This window comes from Schistocerca nitens, chromosome 3 (genome assembly GCF_023898315.1).
Source record: "Schistocerca nitens isolate TAMUIC-IGC-003100 chromosome 3, iqSchNite1.1, whole genome shotgun sequence".
In the NCBI taxonomy this organism is placed as follows: Eukaryota; Metazoa; Arthropoda; class Insecta; order Orthoptera; family Acrididae; genus Schistocerca; species Schistocerca nitens.
The window spans coordinates 248,157,061-248,170,557 of NC_064616.1; the positions used below are offsets into that span (position 1 = coordinate 248,157,061).

Sequence of the window (13,497 nt, forward strand, 5' to 3'; positions counted from 1 at the left end):
AAATATTGCCCGAGATACAACATATCAAAGTCACCAGAAATTCACCCTCACTCTACGCGTGGAGTCAAACAAGCGACTATATTGCAGTTGGTATTTCTTTGATGAATGTTAAACTGTACCAATGATCATTAGAGACATGTGCGAAGGGGCAAATGAAATTTCATCAAAATCCGTGATGGTCAAGCAGAAAAATGTTCCGAAAGTAACCGATTTGACCCTTCTAAACTATTTGCATCCAGTCAGAACTTTCCCCACTATATTTGTAATGCAGGTAATGTTAGACTATTTAGCAATCACCATGTTAATTATGGGCAAGTAAAGCAAGCACAATGTTTTTGAGATTAACAAATGACGGCAGTTGTTTACAGAGTAGATTAATTTTCCAGAACAGAGTTGGAAGCTGAAACAGTGTCCCCTTGTGGAACAGAATGCATTGTTGCTATTTGCCAGGGGTGAAAACAGCTTAAGCGTGTGGTGTGGGACATTTTCCATCTCTCTTTGTGCTGAATACATCATGTACTTACTTTCCAACTTGTGCATCCCTCTAGTTCCTTCCTGTACATCCTGCCTGTGGATCTTGCATGATAAAAAAGTAACTGTAAGAGTACTCATTTACTTTAATGGCTTAAAATAACTGGAAGAGTACTCATTTGCTTTAATGGCTTCCATTAGTAGAATTTGAGAGATAGGAAAGATAAAATGTATAATGTTCTTTGTTTTGTGTAATGAGTCATTTTTATTTTAGGTGAGCTGTGATGAAGACGATACTAATGCCTCCTTGGAAGACAGCCAGTCTATTCATGAAGAGGAAGAAGAGGATGAGGAGGAGGAGGAAGAGGAGGATCAGTATGGTGCATCAGGTTGTGAAGCACAAGAATCAGAATTACAGCCAGTTCAAGATTCTGCTGTAGAACTGACATACAGTGTAAACATTGAACAAAACCAAAGTCAAGTCATCAAGGCTGCACATCCCACTGTTATACGCCAGCAACATAATTTTGGGTCTTATCCTCAGTATGCTGAATCTGAATTTGCTGGATTAGACAAAAATTTCAGGAATGCAGAACAAAAAACGAATTATGTCTCACAACAAGACTGTGAAATAAATTGCGATTCAGCCCCTAATGAAATAATAAGTGGAGAGGCCAGCAAATTTCCTTATAAGGAATCGAGAAATGAAGATTATGATGACACTGGTGGTTGTGGTAGTGGTGCTGGTGGTAGTGGTGAAGGTGACAATGAAGAAGAAGATGAGGATGTTGACATTGAAGAAGATGAAGAGACAGAAGAAGTAGGTGATGACATTGATGATGATGATGGTGGTGATGATGGCCACAATGATGATCATGATGCTGCTGGTGGAGAGGATGCTAATGATAATGGGGATGAAGAAGATGGTGATGTTGGTGGTTATGAAGCAGTATCGGGTGAAGGACAAGCTGGAGGAAGAGGAGGAACCTCTGGGACAGACGTAATGGATGAGGAAGGGGAGCATGAAGGCAATGGAATAGGAAACAAAAAGAAGGAAGAAGAAGATGAAGTGTCTGTAAGGGATGACACAGATATCGATGTGTGTGCACCAGCAGCCAAACAAACAAGCAGCACTTCACTGTTTTGTAATGAAACTCAGAGGGAAAGAGGCATATTGCAAACAACTCATAACTATAGAGTTACATCTGCAGAATGTTCTGTGATAAGTTCATGTAAAAGTGCAGAAGGAGATGAGGAACACACTAGAATCGTAAACCCATGTCAGTCAGTTCAGAAAAGTCTTGAAGAACAGAAAACAAAACAAGAAGAGAGAGTGAACACAGTCTTGGTTCAACCTGCCAAGCGCAAGGTCAGAACGGTAGGAGTGTGCATGCCTTCTGTTTAAGTTCTTCATGTGGTTTAAATGTTTGTTTGACATATTGGTTGTTTAAATGTGGTATGAAACTTTCGCTTTTATTTTATTTTTTTACAGCTTTCCATATCTGAATACCGTCAGAGAAAACAACACAGTGGTTGTGGGTCAGAACAGTCGGTCATTAAAAAAGAAAGTACATGTTGTTCACCAACAATTATAAGGAGTCGTTCAAGCAGTACAAGCAGCACTTCATCCGTGTCACATGATGAGGATCACTCACAAAGAAATACTATTGACAGTTCTCCAGAATCAGCAGCTCTACCGCTGATTGTAAATACTGAAAGTGTTGATGATAAAAGAGGTGAGATATTATTAAAAATCTAAATGTCAATGAAACCAGTTTCTTAAGCTATAGTGTTAACTAATATGGCCGAGTCTTGGGGGGGGGGGGGGGGATTGAAATTTGTTAGTTCTTCAGAGATGAGAAATTATCATAACGTACAATACCTTCTGAATTAACTGCCGTTCGTTAACTGAACTAAAAGTCAGTGATTCATTGTTATTAACTTCATGTAAAACAGATCATGGCTTTCATTAATTTTTTAAGTGATATCATGATTGCTTTAGGCTGTAACAGTTACAGTTAAGAGCAAACATGACATCATTTAAAAAAAAATCATTGTTATGCTGTCTTTTGAGCTAGTGTGTTAGACATTATGAATGTATTACCTGAATGTATAGTTGAAAAGACTGTTACAAACAATAGTTACAGCCACTGCGTGGCTATCAGTTCATGTTTAAAGTATCTTATCCTGATATGCTATAGTTCTAGCTTCTTTGTAGCTGTTTATTGCAGGATGATGTATACCAATGACAGTTTTGTTGGCTTGAATTAATATGTTCAGTACGAAAATTGTTATTTGTGGTAGTTTCTGAGTTGAAACATTGAGGTATGACTACTGTTGCAAATGGCCCTCCTGACTGTCAGCTCAGCACCCTGAGGAAGAGCATTTGCTACAATAGCCAAAATGTTGGAGATGTTTACATTTTGATAATGCGGTCAGATATCCAGAAGAATTTTATTGACAGACAATGACCGTGGAAGCCTTCACTGGCAGTTGTTTATGATGCAGTTTGAGAGTGGACTCGTTATTCGATATTGCCTTCAGTTGGGTAAATGTTTCCTTTCGTGTTGTCATTGCAAACTGAATCCATTTGTGATGATGGCCTGTTTGATATTCGATGGAAAACTTATATCTAACATTTACTTCTTTTAATGGATATTGAGCATGAATAATACATTTCAGCATTGTCACCAAGAATTGCTGTGGAGTATTCAACAGACCACATCTGCCAATAGATTATACGTAGATCTTGGTAATGGCAGCTCACTGATGTTTCCTCCTGTGGTTCCTGAACACTTCTCTCTCTCTGTCTCTCCCTTTTTTTTAAATCATTTATGCAGAGTAGTCTCATGTCCACCTCAGTAGCTGAGCGATCAGTGTAGAAGGGTACCATGCAGAGGACCTGGTTTGATTCCCAGTACTGACAGTGAATTTTTCTTGGTGGGATGACTGGTAGGGGGTGCACTCAGTGACGTGATGCCAATTGAGGAGCTGCATGACCAAGTAGTAGCAGCTACATGGTCTGGAAAATGTGTAAAACGTCCAGGAGAGCAGTGTGCTGACTACATCCCCCTCCATACAGCATCTGCACAATGCCACAGGGACGAGGGTGACACGGTGGCTGGTAGACATCTCTTGGGCCTTCACAGCCTGGCAAGGAACTCTTTTGTTATGTTTTCATTGTGATTGAAGTCCAGTCTGCATCACTGCCACAACCTCCTCCTTTCTGTAACGTCTTGCTGAAAAAGTGTGGTAGGTTCCTGTAGGTTTTTTCTCAGTTCATTATACAAGTTATTGAAGAGTTGTGGAACAGTCTGAGCTGCCAGCCAGTAGTCCAAAAACTCTTTATAGAGTTGCTCGAATGGATGAAAATTGGATCCCTGTGCCATTAATTAACCTTATTACTGCAAAGTAGCTAATAAATAGTTGCCCAGTGTTGACAAATAAGATTTGGTATTAAGAAGTTGATAGAATAAAACTAGCTGCTATGATAAAACTAGGCTTGCACGAGATCAGTTTCTACCAATTTTTCCATTCTTCTGTAAATAATTTGTGTCAGTATTTTGCAACCATGACTTATTAAACTGATGGTTCAGTAATATTCAAACCTGTAGTCCCTGCCTTCTTTGGAATTGTAATTATTATATTCTTCTTCAAGTCCAGCAGTTTTTTGACTTTCTCATGTATTTTGTGTAGCAGGTGGAATAGATTTCTCATGGTTGGCTCTACCGAGCCCAACAACTTGAGGGGCCTTTTCGACTTGGTCTTTGAGTACTCTGTCAAATTAGTCTCGCAGTGTCATACTACTGTCAAATTATCCTCACAGTGTCATACTCTCATCTCATATTCGTGTACTACTTCTTCTATTTCTATAATATTCTCTTCAAGTTTGTTTTCCTGAAATAGAATGTCTGTATATTCCTTCCACCTTTCAGCCTTTCCTTTGAATATTAAGAGCTCTAATAGCATACCAGTAATAGGTATACAGGTGCTTCTCTTTCCTGAAAAGCTCGCTTTGCTTTTCTTACAGTTGGCATCTCCCTTTCTTACAGTTGGCATCTCCCTTTCTCATAGTAATACATGCTTCTAAGGCTTTGCATTTTTGCTTTAGCCATTACTCATTTGCCATTTTGCATTTTCTGTCAGTCTCATTTTTTAAATTTGTATTTACTTTCGCCTTATTTATTTGCTGCTACTTTATATTTTCTCCTTTCATCAGTTTAGTTCAATATTTCATATATTATCCAGGGATTTTACTGGGTCTGCTACTCTACTCCACCCGAATACGCCATGAAGGCCCAACAGTACCGACCGGCCGCCATGCCCACAGACGTCATTGTGTGCGAATATGGAGGGGCACGTGTGCAGCACACCACTCTCCCAGCCATTTTGTCAATTTATAATACTGGAACTGCTACTTTCCAATCAAATAGCTCCTCAGTTTTCCTCACAAGGGCTGTGTGCACCCCATTTGCCAACAGTGCTTGGCAGACTGGATGGTCACCCACCCAAATGTTAGCCCACTGCAACAGCGATTAACTTCAGTAATCTGATGGTAACCGGTGTTACCACTGTGGCAAGGCCAATGGTTTTGTTGGGTCTGGTCTTTTTCAACCTCTGCTACCTTCACTTTTTCATCACACGATGCTACGCCCTTTGGCTGTTATTGTATTCCTTTCCCTTGTTTCGATCGATCGTTGCTTAACGCTCCCTTTGAAACTCGTTAACAACATCTGGGTTTTTTTTTTTTTTTGCTTTATCCATATCCCATATACTTAATTTACAACCTATCTGCAGTTTCTTCTACCTGAAACCTTCTGGTGTCTCTAGTCTCTTCCAAGAGATACAGCTTTCTTTCGTAATTCTTACACAAACTATTAGAAGTTATTAAATTGTGCTCTGTGCAAAATTCTGCCGGGTTGCTTACCCTTCATTCCTTTACTCCAGTCCATTTTCATCTACTGTTTTTGTAGTAAAGGAGACCAATCACTAAAAAGCAGGATCATTGAGTCTTCGACAGGCACACACAAAAAGAAAGAAAACTTTCCAGCTTTCGGAGTAATCCTTTCTTGAGCTAGAGTAAAAAAACCACACACACGCGCGCACACACACACACACACACACACACACACACACACACACCGATATACAGGGTGGTCCATTGATAGTGACCGGGCCAAATATCTCACAAAATAAGCATCAAATGACAAAACTACAAAGAACGAAACTCTTCTAGCTTGAAGGGGGAAACCAGATGGCGCTATGTTTGGCCCACTAGATGGCGCTGCCATAGGTCAAACAGATATCAAATGCGTTTTTTTTTTAAACAGAAACCCCCATTTTTTATTACATATTCATGTAGTACGTAAAGAAATATGAATGTTTTAGTTGGACCACTTTCTTCGCTTTGTGATAGATGGCGCTGTAATAATCACAAATGTATAAGTACGTGGTATGACGTAACATTCCGCCAGTGTGGACGGTATTTGCTTTGTGATAAATTACCACTGTTAAAATGGACCGTTTACCAATTGCGGAAAAGGTCGATATCGTGTTGATGTGCGGCTATTGTGATCAAAATGCCCAACGGGCGTGTGCTATGTATGCTGCTCGGTATCCTGGTCGACATCATCCAAGTGTCCGGACCATTCGCCGTATAGTTACGTTATTTAAGGAAACAGGAAGTGTTCAACCACACGTGAAATGTCAACCACGACCTGAAACAAATGATGATGCCCAAGTAGGTGTTTTAGCTGCTGTCGCGGCTAATCTGCACATCAGTAGCAGACAAATTGTGCGAGAATCGGGAATCTCCAAATCATTGGTCTTGAGAACGCTACATCAACATCGATTGCACCCGTACCATATTTCTATGCACCAGAAATTTCTTGGTGACGACTTTGATGTTTGTGTACAGTTCTGCCACTGGACACAAGAGAAATTACGGGACGATGACAGATTTTTTGCAAGGGTTCTATTTAGCGACGAAGCGTCATTCACCAACAGTGGTAACGTAAACTGGCATAATATGCACCATTGGGCGACAGAAAATCCACGATGGCTTCGACAAGTTGGACATCAGGACCTTGGCGGGTTAATGTGTGGTGCGACATTATGGGTGGAAGGATAATTGGCCCCCACTTTATCGATGGCAATCTAAATGGTGCAGTGTATGCTGATTTCCTACGTAATTTTCTACCGATGTTACTATGAGATGTTTCACAAGAATGACAATGGCGATGTACTTCCAACATGATGGGTGTCCGGCACATAGCTTGCATGCGGTTGAAGCGGTATTGAATAGCATATTTCATGACAGGTGGATTGGTTGTCGAAACACCATACCATGGCCCGCACATTCACCGGATCTGATGTCCCCATGTTTCTTTCTGTGGGGAAAGTTGAAGGATATTTGCTATCGTGATACACTGACAATGCCTGACAACATGCGTCAGTGCATTGTCAATACATGTGCGAACATTGTGGAAGGCAAACTACTCGCTCTTCAGTGGAATGTTGTTACACGTATTGCCAAATGCATTGAGGTTGACAGACATCATTTTGAGCATTTATTGCATTAATGTGGTATTTACAGGTCATCACGCTGTAACAGCATGCTTTCTCAGAAATGATAAGTTCACAAAGGTACATGTATTACATTGGACCAACCAAAATAAAATGTTCAAATGTACTTACGTTCTGTATTTTAATTTAAAAAGCCTACCTGTTACTAACTGTTCATCTAAAATTATGAGCCATATGTTTGTGACTATTACAGCGCCATCTATCACAAAGCGAAGAAAGTGGTCCAACTAAAACATTCATATTTCTTTACGTACTACACGAATATGTAAAAAAAAAATGCGGGTTCCTATTTAAAAAAATGCAGTTGATATCCGTTTGACCTATGGCAGCGCTCTCTAGCGAGCCAACCAAAGCACCATCTGGTTTCCCCTTTCAAGGTAGACAAGTTTCGTTCTTTGTAGTTTTTTCGTTTGACGCTTATTTCGAGAGATATTTGGCCCGGTCACGATCAATGGACCACTCTGTACATACATACATGCCCTTACACAGCAGCATTTGGATGAACAGTGACAGTGCTGCATTCGGCAGGTGGACAAGCTTGTAATGTGGGTTGGGGAGAGGTAGGAGACAGGGAGAGGGTGTTTTTTTTTGGGGGGGGGGTTGGTGGCTATGGCTTTAGAGGGAGGCAGTTCGTTTGCCGAGTAGGGATGCAGGGGTGGCAGGTACACGGGCTGGAGATGGGGTGCACCGTTGTCAGAACCAGTGAAGAATAGTACACGCTTAAGGTGATGGGATATGAACTTGGTGTGGGTGGAAGGGGAAACAGTTGGTTGGAGGATGTGGGGAAAGTGAATTATTCAAGATTGAATGTGGGACAATTATGGGAGTGAAGGATGTGTTGAGAGGATAACTCCCATCTGCATAGCTCAGAGAAACTGGTGGTGGAGGGAAGGATCCAGATGACCCAGGTTGTGAAGCAGCCATTGAAATTGAGCATGCTGGCCACTGGTTGGTGAACTTTGTTCTTGGTGACAGTTTGGCTGTGACCATTCATGATGGTGGGCAGTTGATTGGTTGTCATTCCGAAATAAAAAAACTGGGCAGTATTTGCGATAGAGTTGGTATATGACATGCCTGCTTTCACAGGTCTCCCTGCCTCTGATGGGATAGTATAAGCCTGTGACGGGAGGGGAGTAGGAGGTGCTGGGTGGGGGGATTGGGCAAGTCTTGCATCTTAGTCCACCACAGGTATAGGATTCCTGTGGCAAGGGTTGGGAATGGGAGTGACATAGGTATGAACTAGGGTGTTGTGTAGGTTGGTTGGGCAGTGGAACACCATTCGGGAGGTGTGTGGAAAATCTTGGGTAGGATGTCCCTGATTTTGGGCCATGACAAGAGGTAGTCAAAGCCCTGACAAAGGATATGCTTCAGCTGTTGCAGTCCAGGGTGGTACTGGGTAATGAGGGGCACTACTTTGTTGTTGATACTTGGGGGTGGTAGGAGGATTGCAGGTGTGCGAGGATATGGCATAGGAAATCTGTTTGTGGATTAGGTTTGGGGGGCAGTCCTTGTCTACGAAGGTCTTCTTGAGACCGTCGGCGTACTGGGCAAGGGAGCTCTTGTAACTGCAGGTACATCATCCATGGGTGATTAGGCTATGTGGAAGGGATTTTTTGGTGTGAAAGGGATAGCAGCTTTCAAAATGCAGGTGTTGTTGATGGTTAGTGGGTTTAATGTGGACAGATGTGGATGGAACCATCAGAGTGGTGGAGGTCAATGTTCAGGAAAATGGATCGTTTGGTTGAGGAGGACTGAGTTGAAGCAGGTAGGAGACGAGGTGTTGAAGTTGTGTAGGAAAGAGGATCAGATGTCTTGGTTATGAGTATAGATCATGAAGACACAATCAGTGAACCAGAACCAGAGTAGGAGGAAGGGATGTTAGGTTAGGTTAGGTTACCGTATTTACTCAAATCTAAGCCGCACCTGAAAAATGAGACTCGAAATCAAGGAAAAAAAAAATTTCCCGAATCTAAGCCGCACCTGAAATTTGAGACTCGAAATTCAAGGGGAGAGAAAAGTTATAGTCCGCATCTCCAAATCGAAACAAAGTTGGTCCATTGTAATATGAGACACAATTTCGGTCGAATGAATGACTATACAGCTACAGTAGTTTGATTCGAGTCATAAGCTTAGCAGTTAAGCTTTACCAGGTAGCCATTGATATGCGTCAGGCGCTCCATCCGTATTTATACGGGTACCCTTCCTTTTCCACGTGCTTAGTTTGGTTTGAATTGATTGCTTATTTTTCTTTGATCTGATAAGCGCAGTTTTCTTTGTTATGGGTGTTTACGTCACTCTAAGCTGAAAATGCATTACTGTACTGTGTCGTGCACTGTTTGCCGCATTCTGATAGTGCGTGTTTACGGCCTGTTGCCGCACGCGGCATGGTTTGCTGTTGTGCGCGCTGCCGCCGCTTTAAAAAAAAAAAGATAGGAATCGTCTCATTAGCAATGGCAAGAAACTGCTATTTGTTGTTACTTACACTGCTGCTTTCTTTGCTAATGATCAACAAGAACCAAATAATAGACTGCGTATGATAGATGTTCTGAACGAGAGTTGAGCGAAATTTTTTCTCCGTTTGAAAATATTTGCAGGCGCCTCTTTAGTACATTACATTCTACACAGAAATTAGAGTCATCTTAGATTTAAAAATCTAGTCAATTGCCGTGCTTCATTTCTGACTGTATCACTATTAAGCATAAGAATAATACGAATATAAACATGACATGGTATGTATATTCTTCCGCGTTTGCTGTTGTCTCACTCTAGTTTCGTAGTTTATTAGGCAGATAGGATTTAAATGAGATAGCAGCAAACATGAAACAATACATGGCAAAAGGTTTATATTCGTATTATTCTTATGGTGATGAGAATACTGCATGTGATTCACAATTTATAAAAGTTCCTATTAACAACCATCTCTTCTCACAGATAGGAAGAAATGCAGAATGTAGAGTTGGCCATATTGACAAACATCCCAAACAAGTCTTGCCAGTCGGATTTTCATAGTACATTGAAATGCTGCTACATTCAAAGATGAACAATACGGAATTTGTATTTACTTCGTTGGATAATGTATGAAAATGCAGGGGTCGAAACTCGGGACGGAGAAAAAAAGCTCGTCTTCCATCTTTTTTTTTTAATTTACTGACGCAGAGGATATGGTGCTAGTATTTATCTTTGTGCCTACAAAGCATTCCTGTGTAGCGCTACATATATTCAACGGCAGAAGTAAGTTGTGGCGGCACCCACCATTTTTCAGAACTTCCGCTTGCGTTGCACTCGATTCTAAGCCGCAGGCGGTGTTTTGCATTACAAAAACCGAAAAAAAAGTGCGGCTTAGATTCGAGTAAATACGGTAGGCTAGGCTAGGCTAGGCTAGGCTTGGCTTGGCTTGGCTTGGCTAGGCTAGGAAAGTTACCTGTAGATTGCCCATAAACAGGTTGATAGCGACAAGACCAGAGGCATGAGGGATGCCAGTGTATGGGGACATGGCATTAATAGTGACAAGTAGGGGTCCAGGAGGTAAAGGGGTGGTTAATATCTTTGATGTAGGAGGCTAGATTTTGGGCAGTTGGTTGGATGTGCTGTTCAACAAGAGCAGAAATTCATTCAGTGGGAGCACAATAGTCAGCTACAACGGGGCGTCCGAGATTGTGGGGTTCACAGATTTTAGGGAGCAAGTAGAGGGTGGGTGTTGCGGGAGATGGACTCGGAGCAGAGGTTCTGGAAACTGCTTATGGATTTCAGTAGAGATTGGAGGTTACATGTGCATGGCTGCCCTTTCTTCTGTCAAAGGGTTAGTGTTCTTAGGAAGGGATATGGGGAATGGTGGTGATGGTGAGACAAAGTTGGGGATAAGGAATTCCTGGATGATAACCAGGGGGTGGTTAGGTGGCAGAGTGGGATGGTTACAGTTGGGTGGAGGTATTAACTGGGAGAGTTAAGGTTCAGTGTTGAAATTAGGTTAGCTCTGGTTGGAGGGATTGGTGGAAAAGAAGTGTTTCGTCTGTATAGATCATGGAAAGGAGAGTGGGTCTTTGATAAGTCCAGTATGGTTAAACTTGGGTGTGGGACTGAAGGTAAGGCCTCTTTTTCATCCAGCAGGCACCATGTAAGGGCACAGGGGTGTGTGTGTGTGTGTGTGTGTGTGTGTGTGTGTGTGTGTGTGTGTGAGAATCTGTCCGTCATCTGCAAAGCAAGTATGGATATAAACTTATACTGTTATGGTGGGTGTTGACTGGTGTATCCATACTAGCCATGGTAATATGTTCACTGTGTTGTTCATAGTAGCTTATTTGTATTTTCTCATTCATTATTAGACATATTCCTGCATTACCCCTATTTCATTTTGTTTTGATAATACTGTACTAATCTGATCAGAAGTCCTGTTATTCCTGCCATCACACTCCACTAACTCCCACTATATGTAACTTCAACGTATCCATTTCTCTTTTTAACTTCTCTAATCTACCTACCCAATTGAGGAATTCCGAATAATTTCCTGTCACTAGCTTCTTTTGTCTTGATGAATAGCGATTCTTTCCTTCTTTTGATAGTCCAGTATTGATCAGCTGTTATTTTACCGTTCAGAAGGTAATCAGTTAGCAAAATCGCATTTTCATCTTAGCTAACACTGGCTTCACTCATTGCCTTTGAGTGCTTTTTTGTTTCTTGTGTGGGGTGGTTTGAGCCCACATAGTTTTTATTTGGTACCCAAAAAGAGTTGGATTTATTTCTAAAGAACTAAAATCGTCATTTCATGTTTGCTCTGTTCAGTATTCAACAAATTCAGCAGCCATCTTGCGTATAGTTTTCTCACATTTAATTCTTTATATAAATCACACTCTTTGCTTTTGATGTGCCTGTGAGATGAAGAGTTTCATATACCTTTATTCACTGATCATTTAGTACAGTATTGTATACTTTCTTGATATTTCCAGCTGCAGTTGCAGTTGCCGCATGTCCACCAAGTGGATTATTTTCAAGAAAGTTACAAATAATTGTGAAATCAGCTGCCCATTTCTTAACTGCTGAAAATGAAATAGCAGAATCATAAACCTTCACCAACTTTCGATGAATTTGTGAGCCATAAACTGTCCAAAGCAAACAGAATTATACCAAACAGTGGTAAATCCAGGATGGAATAACGACATTGGAATGAAAAGGATAGATTGCTGTCCGCATCTCGTGGTCGTGCGGTAGCGTTCTCGCTTCCCACGCCCGGGTTCCCGGGTTCGATTCCCGGTGGGGTCAGGGATTTTCTCTGCCTTGTGATGACTGGGTGTTGTGTGATGTCCTTAGGTTAGTTAGGTTTAAGTAGTTCTAAGTTCTAGGGGACTGATGACCATAGATGTTAAGTCCCATAGTACTCGGAGCCATTTGAACCATTTGATAGATTGCTACTACTCATATAATTGAGATGTTTAGTCACAGACAGGCACAACAAAAAGACTGCTAGACAAGTAAGCTTCTGACCAAAAGGCCCTCGTCTGAATTAGACAAAAAACACACACACACATACATTTACGCAAATGCAGCTCACACATAGGTGATCACTGTCTCTGGCTGCGGAGGCCATAATCTGGTCTGGGCAGCCACAGACAGTGGTCGTATGTTAGTTGCGTTTGTGTGTGTGTGTGTGTGGGGGGGGGGGGTCGCACGCGTGCATGTGCCTGCTTTTTTGTAATTCAGAAGAGGGTCATTTGGATGAAAGCTTACTTGTCTAGCAGTCTTTTTTGTGGTGCCTGTCTGCAGCTCAGCATCTCCGCTGTATGGTGAGTTGTAATCTTTCCTTTTCATTATAATTTCAAAATTATAGCACTGTGATATTTTGCCACATCCATTTAAAAAGATCAGATACAACACGACTATAAGGGCATTCACAAAAAAATGAGCTGGAGGCTGTAAAATGAAAGCCGCTGAAGGTTCATAATGTGAATGCCTATGGAAGAAAGCACTGAAGCCCCAAACTCTCCACTAGAGGGACATGGGCCCATGCCCATGTGATGACAAAGTGAGCATGTGCACACATCTGCCATTGATTGCACTCAGTTGTGCTGAAGACAGTGGCATGAAGGCTTCAAAAGAAGTGTAGTGCGTTTCCTGAAAGTGGAAGAACTGAAGGGAACTGAAATTCATTAAAAATGGCACAATTCTATGAAGAGCATTACACATCCATTACAAGTGTGAAGGTATCACACAAGCAATTCAAGAAAGGACAAATGTCGTTGCCCAATCACGCATCATCTGAAATGCCACACCATTACTGATACTATTGTCCAGCAAGTTATGGTGGCAGCCATTGCCCCAGAGATTGAATTGAATGTTAGGAGTGTGCCATTTTTCATTGAATTCCCATTCTCAGCACTCCTTTTGCTGTAAGGAAATGCATTTAAATCCCTATGCTCTTCTTTTGAAGCATCCATTCCTCTGTTTTCT

General features: G+C 41.5%; 1 protein-coding gene across 1 annotated transcript in view; it reads left to right on the forward strand.

Moving 5' to 3' along the window:
* Nucleotides 1-13,497, forward strand: part of LOC126248208 (uncharacterized) — a 341,739-nt gene that overhangs the window by 305,348 nt on the left and 22,894 nt on the right. The window contains exons 19-20 of the mRNA XM_049949021.1: nucleotides 746-1,849; nucleotides 1,964-2,207. Coding sequence (XP_049804978.1) covers nucleotides 746-1,849; nucleotides 1,964-2,207 — 1,348 coding nt within the window. The remainder of the gene's footprint in view (nucleotides 1-745; nucleotides 1,850-1,963; nucleotides 2,208-13,497) is intronic.